The 13,458-nt window shown below is 35.8% G+C and overlaps 1 protein-coding gene across 4 annotated transcripts in view; it reads right to left on the reverse strand.

Annotated features, from left to right (window-relative positions):
- IQCM (IQ motif containing M) overlaps positions 1–13,458 on the reverse strand; it is a 471,732-nt gene that overhangs the window by 277,373 nt on the left and 180,901 nt on the right. For all 4 annotated transcript variants that reach the window (XM_055384490.2, XM_055384492.2, XM_055384491.2 and 1 more), the window contains 2 exons: positions 5,451–5,595; positions 1,058–1,192 (listed from right to left, as the gene is read on the reverse strand). In XM_055384490.2, the coding sequence (XP_055240465.2) occupies positions 1,058–1,192; positions 5,451–5,595 (280 nt within the window). The remainder of the gene's footprint in view (positions 1–1,057; positions 1,193–5,450; positions 5,596–13,458) is intronic.

A 13,458-nucleotide genomic window follows, 5' to 3' on the forward strand; every position in this document is an offset into this window, starting at 1 on the left:
GGAAACACAAATACTGTGTAGTCTCACTTATATGGGGAATCTATAAAAGTTGATATAAAAGCATAGAGTTGGATGGCAGTTGCCAGGGCTGAGGGTTGGAGGCAATTAAGGAGATGTTGGTCGAAACATACAAACTTTTTGTCTTTCAGTTTGAAAGACAAATAAGTTCTGGGGATCTAATGTACAGCATGGTGACTGTCGTTAATACTGTATTGATTACCTGAAATTAGCTAGGAGAATAGTTCTCATGTGTCCTCACCACACACTCACACTTACATACACAAACGGTGACTATGAATGGTGATGGATATATTGATTAATTTGATTGTGGTAGTCATTACACAATGCATATGTATCCCAAATCATCATATTACATCTTTAATATAAACCATTTTGTCAATTATACTTTGACAAAGCTGGGGAAAAAAGAAAGAAAAGCTGAAAAGAATCTTAAAATATTAAAGGAAAATTCACTGAGATTTTTTCATACTTTTGTGACAATTTACATCCCCTTATTAGTCTTTAGAGAGAAATCTTGCTCAATTTAAATTATTAAATATTCTCATAAACAATATTTTTCATGTATTATTCAGAAAAGAAATGATTTTCTGTGAAAGTCTATTATATTGAAATAGCTTACAATGTTTATACATTTTAACTTGACCGTATTCTCCAATACCAAATCTAAGTATCCAGGAGAAAGCCTCCTAGCATCAGTATTTAAAATATGATGGTTTAAAATATACTCAGCTTGATGTAACTTATTTTATATCCAAAAATACTTAAAAACTATAAAAATGAAAACCACCTCTTCCATCTTCCTCCAAAAAAACCTGTATTGTATTAACTTCTTTTAATCTACTTTTCAAATATTTTCCTTCACAAATATTAAGATCAGATGCAAAGAAATTTGAGGGAAAGCACTTACACAAAAAGTTTAGTAAAAGTAAGGGAAGGAACGAAGAAAGGAAGAGAACAACTAAGGAAAGTTGGGAAAGAGAAAAGAAAGAAGTTGAAAGGAAAAGAAGGGAGAAAAAAGAAATGAGAAACTACTCACCTTGATGGACCAGGTCCCAAGTATCATCAACTTGTTTCTGAGTTGGGAAATGACCACAGTCACTGAAGAAATTGGGGAGCTCACTTCTTTCAATTTTTGGCCAATCTTCCCTCTTAGCAAACATTATTTCATAGACTAAAAGGACAAAAATGTAAAAGAAAATATTTTTTTAAACAATACATCAAGTAAAAACTTTAGCTTTATTTTCCTGTCTACCAGTAAGTCTCCATGATTAGTCTAGCACTACATCAACCTTCTGGCAAAGGTTAGAAGGAAGTGGGCATGTTTCTCTCTCCTCACATTCCGCAGTAGTGAAATTTTTACTTGATTCCCCAAGATGAATACTGGCATCTTCTATACTGACTTCATGACAATTGACCATAAATCCTATAATGTCAACTCAACCATGTCATAAGACATAGTTTTAATGTCAGGACTTCTGAGAACCTGACACCTACTGATCCATTTCACTCTTCATTGTTTATTAGCTGCTCTACTTTTTTCATCTCTTTTTGGCTTTTACTCACATTCTAACTACTTAAATTGGTAATTCCACTTTGGATGGCTTATTCTGTTTCTAAAGTTGGCCCCTAATTGGGAGCAATGTCTACTTTTTGCTCACTAACTTCATGTATTTCTACTTTCATATTTAAGATACTTTGTCACTCCTGGCTCAAGACTACCACAGAAAACCGCTCACTTGGGCCACCTATCACTTATCTCCCATACTTGACTTTAGAAAGGAGTTAGATAATGAGCAAGAAAATTGATGCATACATTTTATAAGTGTAGTTTTCCATAAATAATTTCTTTTTTTCTTTTTTCAAAAAAGTGACACTGAGTTTCTACTTTGAAATATGTTACATTTAACCCCATGAATTGTATAATCGTATCCTGTAAATGTTGATTGTGTAAGTCAACATTTATAGGATGTCAGGGACTGCTCAAATACAGGTTTAGCTCTGGCTGCCAATGGCAAAGGGCACCAAGGTGGTTTCTAACAGAAGTTATATCATCCTGGCACTCAACCACATGGATTTCAGTTTTTCTATTCATTCATTCATTTAGCTGAGGGAGATAGCTACGAGACATCAACAGATTCAAGACATATTTAGTGATTGTCTAAATATGAATAGCTATTTGAGATCCTAAAACACAGCAGTAAAATAAATGAAAATGTATATTTAGTGTATTTATGGCTATTTGTCTCTTTTGAAATAAGCAAACTAGAGCAGTTTCTTTCAGTGCCCCATCCATATCTCCTTGTCCTTACTTCTGTGCATGCTAAGTTGACTTTCAATTGCCAGCATCTGCATTCCATTGCCTAAGGGCTCCCTCTGGCTACAGGCCTTCACTCAACCCATCTATGCACCAAGCAGTGGGCCTCAACCACTGACTCAGGGGAGTTGGTTGATAAAGACCCAGCACTCAAGGCAAGTTGTTTACACTGTTTTTTCTGAGTTCCCTAGAGGGATTAAGCTTCAGTTGTCCACGTAGTAATTTGCTTGATATTGCACTCTTTTTTGACTCCTTTCCCTTCTGTCTCCTTTTTCCATTCCATTAACAGTATTGCCTAGGATTAACTCCCAAGCAAATTAGTTGTACTTGAATTATTGTCTCAGGATCTGATTCTAAACTAAAACAAAAAGAATATCACCTTTTACTTTTGTGATTAAGTAAATGTATTTCTCCTTGAAAAAGTATATAGACCTTTATTAGTATCTCCTTGAATTAATCACTTTATATGTTTCTCACAAGATAATATTGATGTACCTATTAATATTATGACTTTGAAACTGTATAATTGATAACAGTGCCCTTAACCTGTATATTATGCCCTATGAGCAAACTTTCAGCAACATGCAAGGAGAATTAGTATTCAAGGATGATATATTTAGGGTAAATATAAAACTTAAATCATGAAAATTAATGAAATTTTCTGATCATTGAAAGATGCTTAAAAAGTGTATAGGTAACTGCCAAATATCACCCAATTAGCCATCAACACACGGAAAGGATGAAGAATTTTCTAAGTAACATGAAGACAAATTAGAACTTGCAAATTCTGTCTCTATTGAGTCACTTTCCCCTCAATGTAAATGGATGCTCTGGTTGGTAATTCTTTAAATTATTCATTTATCAATTTCTGTTCTACTGTTCAGCTCCTATGTTGGACAGACCACCATCTGTCCTAACTGGACTCCTTTATTCTGTTTTTGCCACATGTTAGCCTATTCTCAACAAAATTACCAGAGTGATGTCTGTGACACAAGTTGCTTCATAGTCCTCTGTTCCCAATCCTCCAATGGCTTCCTAATTCTCTCAAGGTAAAATGCAATCGTCTATAAAGCTTGACATAACCTGTGCTCCCCACTACCTTTCCAATTTCATTTTGCTCTGCTGTCCAGTCACAAACTTCATTCCAGTAATACTAGTCTCCTGGCTTTCTCCAAGACTAGCCGCCTCCAAATTAAGGCCTTTGTGCTTGCTGCTCCCTCTGCTTAAAACCTTCTTCCCCCATAGTCCACCTGGCTTGTCCCTTACTATCTATAAGACTTTTACTGAAAAAGCTTCTCAGCTAGAAAGCACCAGAGTCCAGGCTGGAAAACAGAAATCACATTAATTATTTTTTTCAAACTGAGGGGATATTTTAGGATGCGAAAATATTGAAATCTGCATTACAAATTGAGAAGGAGAAATCATGGAAAGAAAGTAAAGCTACGAAAAATAAGCAACATTCCATAACGTTAAAAAATCAATTAAGTGATAGTTTGGGGTATGAAGAGAAGACTAATTGAGTAAAATAGTAGAAGCATTTTGGAAAGGATATGTGATTTGGAAGTCAGCAGCTAAAAATTAAAGTGGATGGAAAAGAAAATGTGGTCAGTGTAATAACTGTAAGGTTTTAGTATATATTCTGATAAGTATTATGAAATCAGTACATTCATATTAGATTATATAATATAAACTACTATTCATAAAAAAATACTAAGATCTTCCTGAATTTTCTACTAGTGGTATGGAGAGCTTACGGGCAAAAGTCTTAAAATCTGACTCTCACTCTCTCGGTTCTATAAGTAAAAGGAGTCCAAGTAGCCTCTTAATGGGAGAAGGATCTTCTCTATCACTGCCTCTCTCTCGCTCTTCTCGTTTTCTCATTCTTTCTTCTTCCTGTCTTCCCATCTCTCCAACACTTTGCTGCTTTCTGCTCTTTTCTCTAGAAACCAGGCTGTTGGGCTGGGCTGGATGAATTGATCTAGCAACCTCTGACTTATATAAAACAATCTCTCTCTCTTTTCTCTTTCTCCTCTCTCTCTGACTTCTTCCTCCCTCTACCTCTAGCCACAAAAAAGAAACTATTCTAACTCAAAGAGTTCTGGTTATCTTCAAATAGCTTTTAGCACATAATCTTATCATAACTTAATGAAAACTATCATTTTAACAAATATTTTTGAGCCCTTCTTATAAACCAGGCATTTGCTAGATAGTGAGTATTTACTGATAAATATAACAGACATAATCCCTTTCTTCATGGAACTTACAGTCTTAAATGTAAAATAAATACTGTATGACTAGCTGAGACTACCAACATTTTCACATTTTTGCCTATAAAGCAGTAAGACAATGATTCCAATTAAATATAACTTACTTGTGTCATTTTTTTAGTCAAGAAACTGGCTCTAATAATCTATCCTAATCCTAAGCAATACTGAATTCATTAAATATAAATATAAATTGGGATCTGTGAAAATTAAGATATAAATGAGATAATTTATTCTTTGAATAGAATTCTAACACTAATAAGCAATGTGTTGTTTAGTAGGCTCGGTGTCCATTAACTATTATTCTGGTATATACAATTTTCCTTTGTGAAGCTACCCCTCCTCCAATGAACACAGTTTCTGTGCAACTCTCAAGCAGGATTCCCTACCTTCCCACTGCAAAGTGTTGGATTTATGATTCAAGCTATATGTATCAGTTGCTGTCTCCCTGGAATATGAATTTAAAGCATAGCAACAACGAGTCTTTAAGTGGTAGGGGCTTATCTATCCCCCAGAGGCAAATTGAGATTATCCCTTATTTCCTGCTCCCTAGATCTCTGAAGCAGTTGTGTTTCATATTCAGTCTGAAATCTAATTGTTTCACTATCTTTGCAATATTCTCCTGTTAAATTTCCTTTTTGCTTTGGATAGCTAGAATGAGTTTTCTGTTACTTGCAGAGGATCCAAATAAATTAATTCAAATATACAACATGCTAACTTAAAATGCAAATTGCTTACAGCAATATAAAATATAATCTACCTTTGCTTTCTACAGGTAATTATATTTAAAATTCCAATGGCTAAATTAACTCCAAACTTAAATTCAAACCAGAAGTGTCTGCATCACTTACATTTTTTTCGGTCCATCCACTCCTCTAGCTCTGCTAAGTTGAGAATTTGTCTTGTCCTCCAAAGACCACGTCGATATCTAACACGGTGGATTAGTCTGCCATACATGTTAATAACTGCTTTCATATCCGGTCCATGATCCAAAGCCTACAAAGACAGAAAAGCTCCTTATATATTTCTGGTATTTATATTTAATTTGATTTTGCCTCTTTCATTTAGTCTATTTCACCTAGTTTCTAAGATTATGGGTGTATTTATTGTTTATTGCCTAGGTTGGCTAAATATACGCATTGTAGAGTAACATAATCTCCCTGAAGTTCAGAGATTTCCATTATGAATTGCTTTGTCATTATATATTCATACTTCCCATAGAATAGAGCTTCCAATATGGGCTTCTTTCACAGACACTTCCTATACTTGTGTCCAGATTTCCATAATATGTAGCCCACTCTGCCAGAAACGATGTAGTCTTATTAAGGTATTATTCTGTAATAGATGATTCTTGTCTAAGCAGTCCACTCTGGGTGCTCAAATCTTTGTCTCTTATTTCCTTGGGAAATTATACATTCATGTCCTTTACCTATTTTTCCCTGGGCTTTTTAAGGTTTTTTTGTTGTTGTTGATTTCTAAAAATCTCTTTGAATATTCAAGAAATTAACCCTTTTCAGCGTATGTGCAAATTTTGTTTTATTAGTTTACCTGTGACTACATTCTTCTGTGTATGCATTTTCAACATTCCACCAGAACAGTTTTTTAATTAAAGTTTTAAATATTTACCTATTTCAAATTTGTTTTCTCTTTTCTAAAGAGCCATTCCGTTTTAGTTAACAAGTCAATTATTTTTACATTTTACATTTTCTGGCTTATTAATGTCTCTATATATCTTTATTAATTCCTTTCTAAATAATATTTAGATTTATTTTCCTGTTCTTGACTTCTTAAAGGCTTAATTTTTTAAATTTTCATTATTTCTTGTTTGTTTAGGAATGTGTTTACATTTACACATTTTTCGCTGAGTTGGCTTTCCTTTTCTGTGTTTTGCACACCATATTATAAATGAAAAAAACTGAAGCAGAAAAATCTTTAAATAACTTTCCCAACGCCCCATAGCCAGTAAGTTATATCATTGGTTTTGAAACTAGCATAGAGGCATTCCAGAGCCCACTTAATTGTACTCTATATTCCTTTTAATTTAGTGTTTTCATCCTTTTTTTTTTCTTGAGACGGAGTCTCGGTCTGTTACTAGGCTGGAGTGCACCTCTGCCTCCTGAGTTCAAGCGATTCTCATGTCTCAGCCCCTGGAGTAGCTGGGACTACAGGCACTCACCATCATGACCGCCTAATTTCTGTATTTTTGTAGAGGTGAAGTTTCACCATGTTAGCCAGGATGGTCTCGATCTCCTGACCTCATGATCTGCCCACCTCGGCCTCCCAAAGTGCTGGGATTACAGGCATGAGCCACCGCACCTGGCCGTGTTTGCATCCATTCTACAAGATTTTTTGTTTGTTTGTTTGTTTCCTAGTACATTTCATATTACGCATTAATTTTTTCTTTTCTTTTCTTTCTTTCTTTTTTTTTGAGACAAAGTGTCGCTTTGTCTCCCAGGCTGGAGTGCAGTGGCGCGATCTCGGCTCACTGCAAGCTCCACCTCCCGGGTTCACGCCATTCTCCTGCCTCAGCCTCCCGAGTAGCTGGGACTACAGGCGCCCGCCACTACGCCCGGCTAACTTTTTGTATTTTTAGTAGAGACGGGGTTTCACCTTGGTCTCGATCTCCTGACCTCGTGATCCGCCTGCCTCGGCCTCCCAAAGTGCTGGGATTACAGGCGTGAGCCACTGCACCCGGCCCATATTACACAGTATTTTTCTTGTTTCTGTCATGTTATTTTCTGTTTATGTGAAATAATATTTTTTGTTTATTTGAATGAAAAATAAATTAGCATAATTTTATTACCTTCCTCTTCTCCTTTCTCCTTCCATCTAATAGCAGATTCTGGATGTTTGCTAATGTCTCTCAACATTTAATAACATTTTTCAATGTGTATTTTTAATCTGCCTTTTGTTCAATAGGCTTTTGTCTTTTTAAAAAAATAATAAATTGATCGCACTTTTGGCACATTCCCTACATATGAAACTTAGTAGGAGGCAGAACTCACTTCCCACAATTTGAAGCCAAAAGTCAGGTGCTCATGACTCATACCTCTTCTGTTGCTAGGATGCACACACGTGAACTTCATCCATTATCTCCACCAATCCCAAACTTTGAATGGAAACAAATAATGCTTTTAAGAGTGAAACAGTGGGAAATCTATTTGTGTGATAGAGTAACTGTAGTACCAATATATATTTTTCAAGGGCAGCATTTGTAAAGTCAGGAACACCCAGGATTCAGTGTCTGCATCAAACTCTTTATAGGATTTGGCTGGATTACTGGGAGCTACCCAGCCTTTACTATTCCTTTATGTTTATGAACTTAGTTCTCTAGACCTCTGTACAATATCCTATTCAACATCTTTCTGCTTAAATCTATAAGTGGATTTCTTTTGCTTATAATTAAGAATCAAGCAGTTTTTTGATTGTATCTTTAAAACCTGAATAGAAAAGTTCCCTCTTGGAATGTGCTACTTGGACAGATGATGTTTCTGAGAAAAGGAAGGGCATTGGGCAACCACCCACTTCAATTTGAGTACCTTTTCCTCTGAATGTAACAACTCTTTTGGGGAACACAACCTATCTTATAAGGGAGCCCTTTTCAGATCTCAGGCATTTGGAAGGTTACCTAGGGCGTTTCATGGTTAGGAAGTTGAGCCAGAGAAAATGACAATGGTCCATCCATGTGGTTTTTATTACAGGGAGTGTCCCTCCCAGGCTTTCGCATGGAAATACGCTTCAGCTATTGTGCTAGTACATTTCAGTATGTAAATCTTTCACTATAAGTCTAAATATTTCTCAAGGTAGAATTTATCAGAAAAAAAGTACAAATTTCTACTTACAACAGCAATATTGCAATATAAAGAGTTATTATAAATTACTGATTATAATATTCCAATTTCTGTTATCTTAATGGACAAATGTATTATACTTATCAACATTTAATAAAATTTTCCAGTATTTATTTCAGTTTGCTTTTGCTTGATATGGTCATGTCTTTTTTTTTTTTCTTAAGTAATTTATTCATTGTTTGGAGAATTCCGCCATCATATGACCCTTAGAAGGACTTAATTTCCGTTAGTGTGTTTCTTACCAGTTTGTAAGAGATTTTTGTATGTTAGGCTTTTTTAAACTTTGTGTCATATTTCAGCAATTATTTTGCCAGTTTGACTTTTAAATTTGAAAAAAGATTCTATAGACCTATAAGAAGATATCTTGACCACATTTGTTGATTGAAGTCTCACCTTGTCTAAGCATTTAGGTATGAAAATATCAAAAAAATCTTTATTCAAAAGCCTTATAAAAACAAAAGGGAAAATGTTTTAAAATGGCAAAACCTATACACAGTGAAATAAAAACTGAACATTCTAAATAGTTATCTCAATCACATACACATAAACACACACTTACAAATATACAAGCCACAAATACCATTAAGTGTGAATCTTATATTCACTTCCCCATCCACTAAGAAACTAGCGAAGACCTTATCCATGCATAGCTACTGGACATGTGTCTCTCCTAGGTTTGGTTCCTCTTGCCCTCTTTCAGGCTTCTCCTCTGTGTCACTGTTGCTTGCTGTACTCATTTTGATCTGAGTCAAAGAGATTATTTTTACTACTACCTGAAGCATATGCCTCAATCACTCTATGTCTAATTGCTCAGTATAGAAACTGTTAAATAAACATTCTTGGTCAACTTTATCATTAAATATAAATAAAAGTATATTGTTTTCTCCCAGTGTACTCTGAAAAATGTTAAATAGCAGCTCCTGATTGCCATAGAAAGGGTGCCTCTCTATAGGCCGTGGTTCTTGGCTTCATGTCTCTGATGTGAGCTCACCTGGATTAGCTCTATTAGTGTCAGGTGGGAGTATTATCTAGCCTTGGCTTTCAGCAGGAAACTCCAACGTTCATGTTGAGCCTGACCTGAGAAAAGACTTCACCATTTGCAATAATTGGACACTTCTGGTACCAGAATGGCCTCGTTTTATAGTGCTCTGGAGCTAGACAGCCTTATGTTTGATTCTCAGAATTCATTCTCAACTATGTCACTTGCAAGATTCCAATTTTGGGTAATTATGTTACATCTCCATGCCTCATTTTTCATAATTACTAAAGAAAATTATACAACCTGGAGAAATGCTACTACTCCAGTTCTTGATCACCAACCTCAATGGGGTTCTCCAAGTGGCCTGGAATTTCATGCATGCTTTTTAAGGCATCTCTCTGCCATTTTCTGTGTTACCTCAATCTCCTCGAACATTCAAATCCATCTAAATGCTTACTCTCACCAAATGGCCTAATTCCTTACTTCACAAAGGAAGAAAAAACAATTAGTTTATTGCAACCCCAACTTCCCACCAGCAAGTCTAAACACTTAGCTGCATCTACACACCTTCTTCTCCTGCAACAATGGAGAAATATGTTTCCCCTCACTTAACGCTAATCTTGTCAAGTAAATTAGAAATCCACCCCCTCCAATCTCCTTGAAGTCCATATAATATGGATTATCTTCATCTTTCTTGTATTGACAACCTTTCCCTCTTACTGGCTTCTTCCAATGAGCATTTAAGCATGCATAAATATTTTTTATCTTAAACTATCCTTCTCTAAACCTCATAGTGCCTCAATTTATCTACTGCAGATGTTTTCACTGCATGAACTTACTGTTACTAAAGCCAGAAAATTCTGTCTAGCAGCATTGGAGACTATGGATCTAACACTTTTCCTTGTACTGCCTTTCAAGTTCCTTGATCTAGCACATTCTGGTTTTCTTCTTACCTCTCTGGTTACTACTTTAGTGTTTGTGGAATACTCATCTTCTGCTTCCCCTTGAACGCCAACCAGTTTCTCTCAATCTTTCTTTTTATGATTCTCTCTTTACTCTATATAGTCTCCCTAGACAATGACATTGACTCTCATGGCTCCAGTTAGTATCAGTAACAATGATTCTCAAATCTATGGGTGGTGGCAGGTTTCAAGGAGGGCATCCTTGGTCAGGGAGCTGCATCAACATATTTAGAAGAGGTTTCTCAAATTTCAAATCCCTCCTGGCCCCAAAATGCTGTTATGTATCCTTTACTCTCTTGAAAATAATTTATTAAAAACATATATTAGGCTCCTAGTATGGGCCAAGAATGTACAAGACTTTGTGAATAGATTAAAGATCAGGAAAGATAAAATTTCTGTTTTTAGGGGGTTACATTTTAGTGAAAGGAGCAATAATCTAATAAACATATATATGTTAGGTGGTAGTAAGTGCCATGAAGAACAATAAAGTGTTTTAAAAGAGACAGGGAGTGATTAGAGAGTTATTTTCTACAGGTTAGTATGGGGCAGCTTTTCGATAATGTGACAATGAGCAGAGACCTGAATGAAGTAAAGGAGCATCACCTGGGGGAAGAGCTTTCTCAGAAATATGATGAGATTCATTGCCAAAATGAGGTACTTTTATAGATGAGAGGGTTTTACATTCTTCTTCCGTGAAAGAATTTAAGAACTACTGATAAATCCCAAGTTTTTCTATATGGCCCAATTCCCTTCTGAATTTTGGACCCATATACTCAACTGCTTCCCAGACATCTCAAGGATTTCCCACAGAAGTTTTAAACTCAGTGTTGAAAACTGGACTCAGTGTTAAAAACACAGTGTTGAAAATTGGACTCTACCTTCATTCCTTTCTTCTGCTCCCTCTTGCCTGCTCTTTCCCTTAAATTCTGCATTTCTCAACCATACACCAGATTGCTCAAGACAAGAACCTGGGAATCATTCTTGACTCCACCCTCTTCCTTATCTCCAAATACAACCAAATCCAAAGTCCTATCAACTGTCCATTTCCCCATCACCACCATGCACTGGATTACTGAAAAAGCATACTAGTTGTTTTACCTCCATTTTGTCACCCTCTCCTTCCAATCCATTGTCCAAAGTCAGTAATTTTTCAAAAATACAAATCTATTGGTGTCACTGATCTATTTTAAAGGCATCCGTTCTCAGACACCAAGTATAAACTCCTTATTAAGGTTTCTAAGAACGTTATTAATCTGATTCCTACCTTCAGCTTCCCTTACTGCCATTGTCCTCCCAGCTATGCCCCAGCCCCTTAAATGTAAATAGCTCACCTAAGCTCATTGATATTGTCTTTCCTGTGCCTCTCAGCCTCCCAGTATATCTGACAAAATAAAGCCTCACCCTCCAGATCTCAGTTTATTGGTCTTATCCAATTGCCACATCAAACACACTTGGGGTTAAATGGCCTTTCTAAATGCTCTAATGATACCTAAGACTTCTTTCGGTTGTCTGCATTGCTCACTAGACTATGTATGCTCTTCACACACCAGGCAGGAAATTGGACCCAGTATATAGTAACTATTATCAAATAAAAAAATACATATGTTATTGAATAAACGAACATAGGTCTCCAGGTACTTTTGAGTGTTAGCACACGTTATGTAATAAAACTGTTCTATACAACAGGAGTCCCCAACCAACTGGTCTGTGGCCTGTTGGGAACCAGGCTTCACAGCAGGAGGTGAATTGTGGGTGAGAGAGCATTACTGTCTGAGCTCCTTCTCCTGTCAGGTCAGTGGCAGCATTAGATTCTCATATGAGCTAGAACCCTATTGTGAACTGCACATGCAGGGGATCCAGGTTGTGTGCTCTTAATGAGAATCTAATGCCTGATGATCTGAAGCAGAACAGTTTCATCCTGAAAACATCCCTGGCCCTGCTCTGGTCCATGGAAAAATTGACTTCCACAAAACTGGTCCCTGGCACCAAAAAGTTGGGGATTGCTACTATACAAGGTGACCTGTCCTATAGGCTTCATGAATAGATTCAGATTTTGTTATTATTTCTGTTTTGTTCTTTTGAGATAATGATAGGAAATTCCTACTTTATCAAATTTTCAAAGAATTCTATAACCTCCAAAATATTGAAGACCATTGAGTTATTCTTATGGTAATATTGAAACTCAGATTCTCCAGGGTTGTTCCAAATTTATTGATTCAACAAATATTTATTAAAAGCCAATTTCAAACACTTTTTATTATTGTAGCTATCAACCATTCCAATGTCCTGGAATTTCAACATTTTTAGCCAATAGCAATAGAATATATTTAATTTAGGATTAAAACTTTAAAAATTATAAATATTTAGAGAAAAATATTGAAATTAAGTAAGAGCCTAGAAGCATTACATCGAGGGACATACCCTGTTTTGTGTCTTTATAATTTTTAATATCATTATTACTTATACCAAAACACATGCAAACAAACAGCACAAAAATTTTTAAAGGAAAAGGACATTTTTAATTGTGGAAAAAATATTCATATTAAAATATAGCAATCTCTGTGGTCTTTTGATGTATGACAGGTAAGATAATTTGATGCTGCTTCATTATTTCCAAAGAATTTCAAACTAAATTTTTCATAGGGAATGGAAATTGTACAGTCTCTTGAGTAATCTTAAACTTCTAGCAGACATTCTAGCAGACACTGTCCACAGCAACAAACTCTGAAGTGGCAGTAAAGCAATATGACTATGGAAGTCTCCCAGTGGAGGGACTGCCACAGTTCTGACAATTATCCAGTGATTTGCTGTGCACCCTCTAGAGCAGAAAGTTATCAAGAATTCCCCCAACAGCAACCCTTCACACAGGCACAGTCTAGGAAACTTACTATTAACTGCATTACAGGCTGTCACACCAGGATTTTGACAGTAGGCAAAACAACTTTAACCACATCAACAAAGCAATCATCCAACAGACAAAGCACCATGCCAATGATGGAATAAAAAAGAAAATCAATGATCATAACAAATTTTATAACCAAGTAAAAGTCAACAATCTACTTTATAT

The sequence above is a fragment of the Gorilla gorilla genome, chromosome 3 (assembly GCF_029281585.2).
Source record: "Gorilla gorilla gorilla isolate KB3781 chromosome 3, NHGRI_mGorGor1-v2.1_pri, whole genome shotgun sequence".
NCBI lineage: Eukaryota > Metazoa > Chordata > Mammalia > Primates > Hominidae > Gorilla > Gorilla gorilla.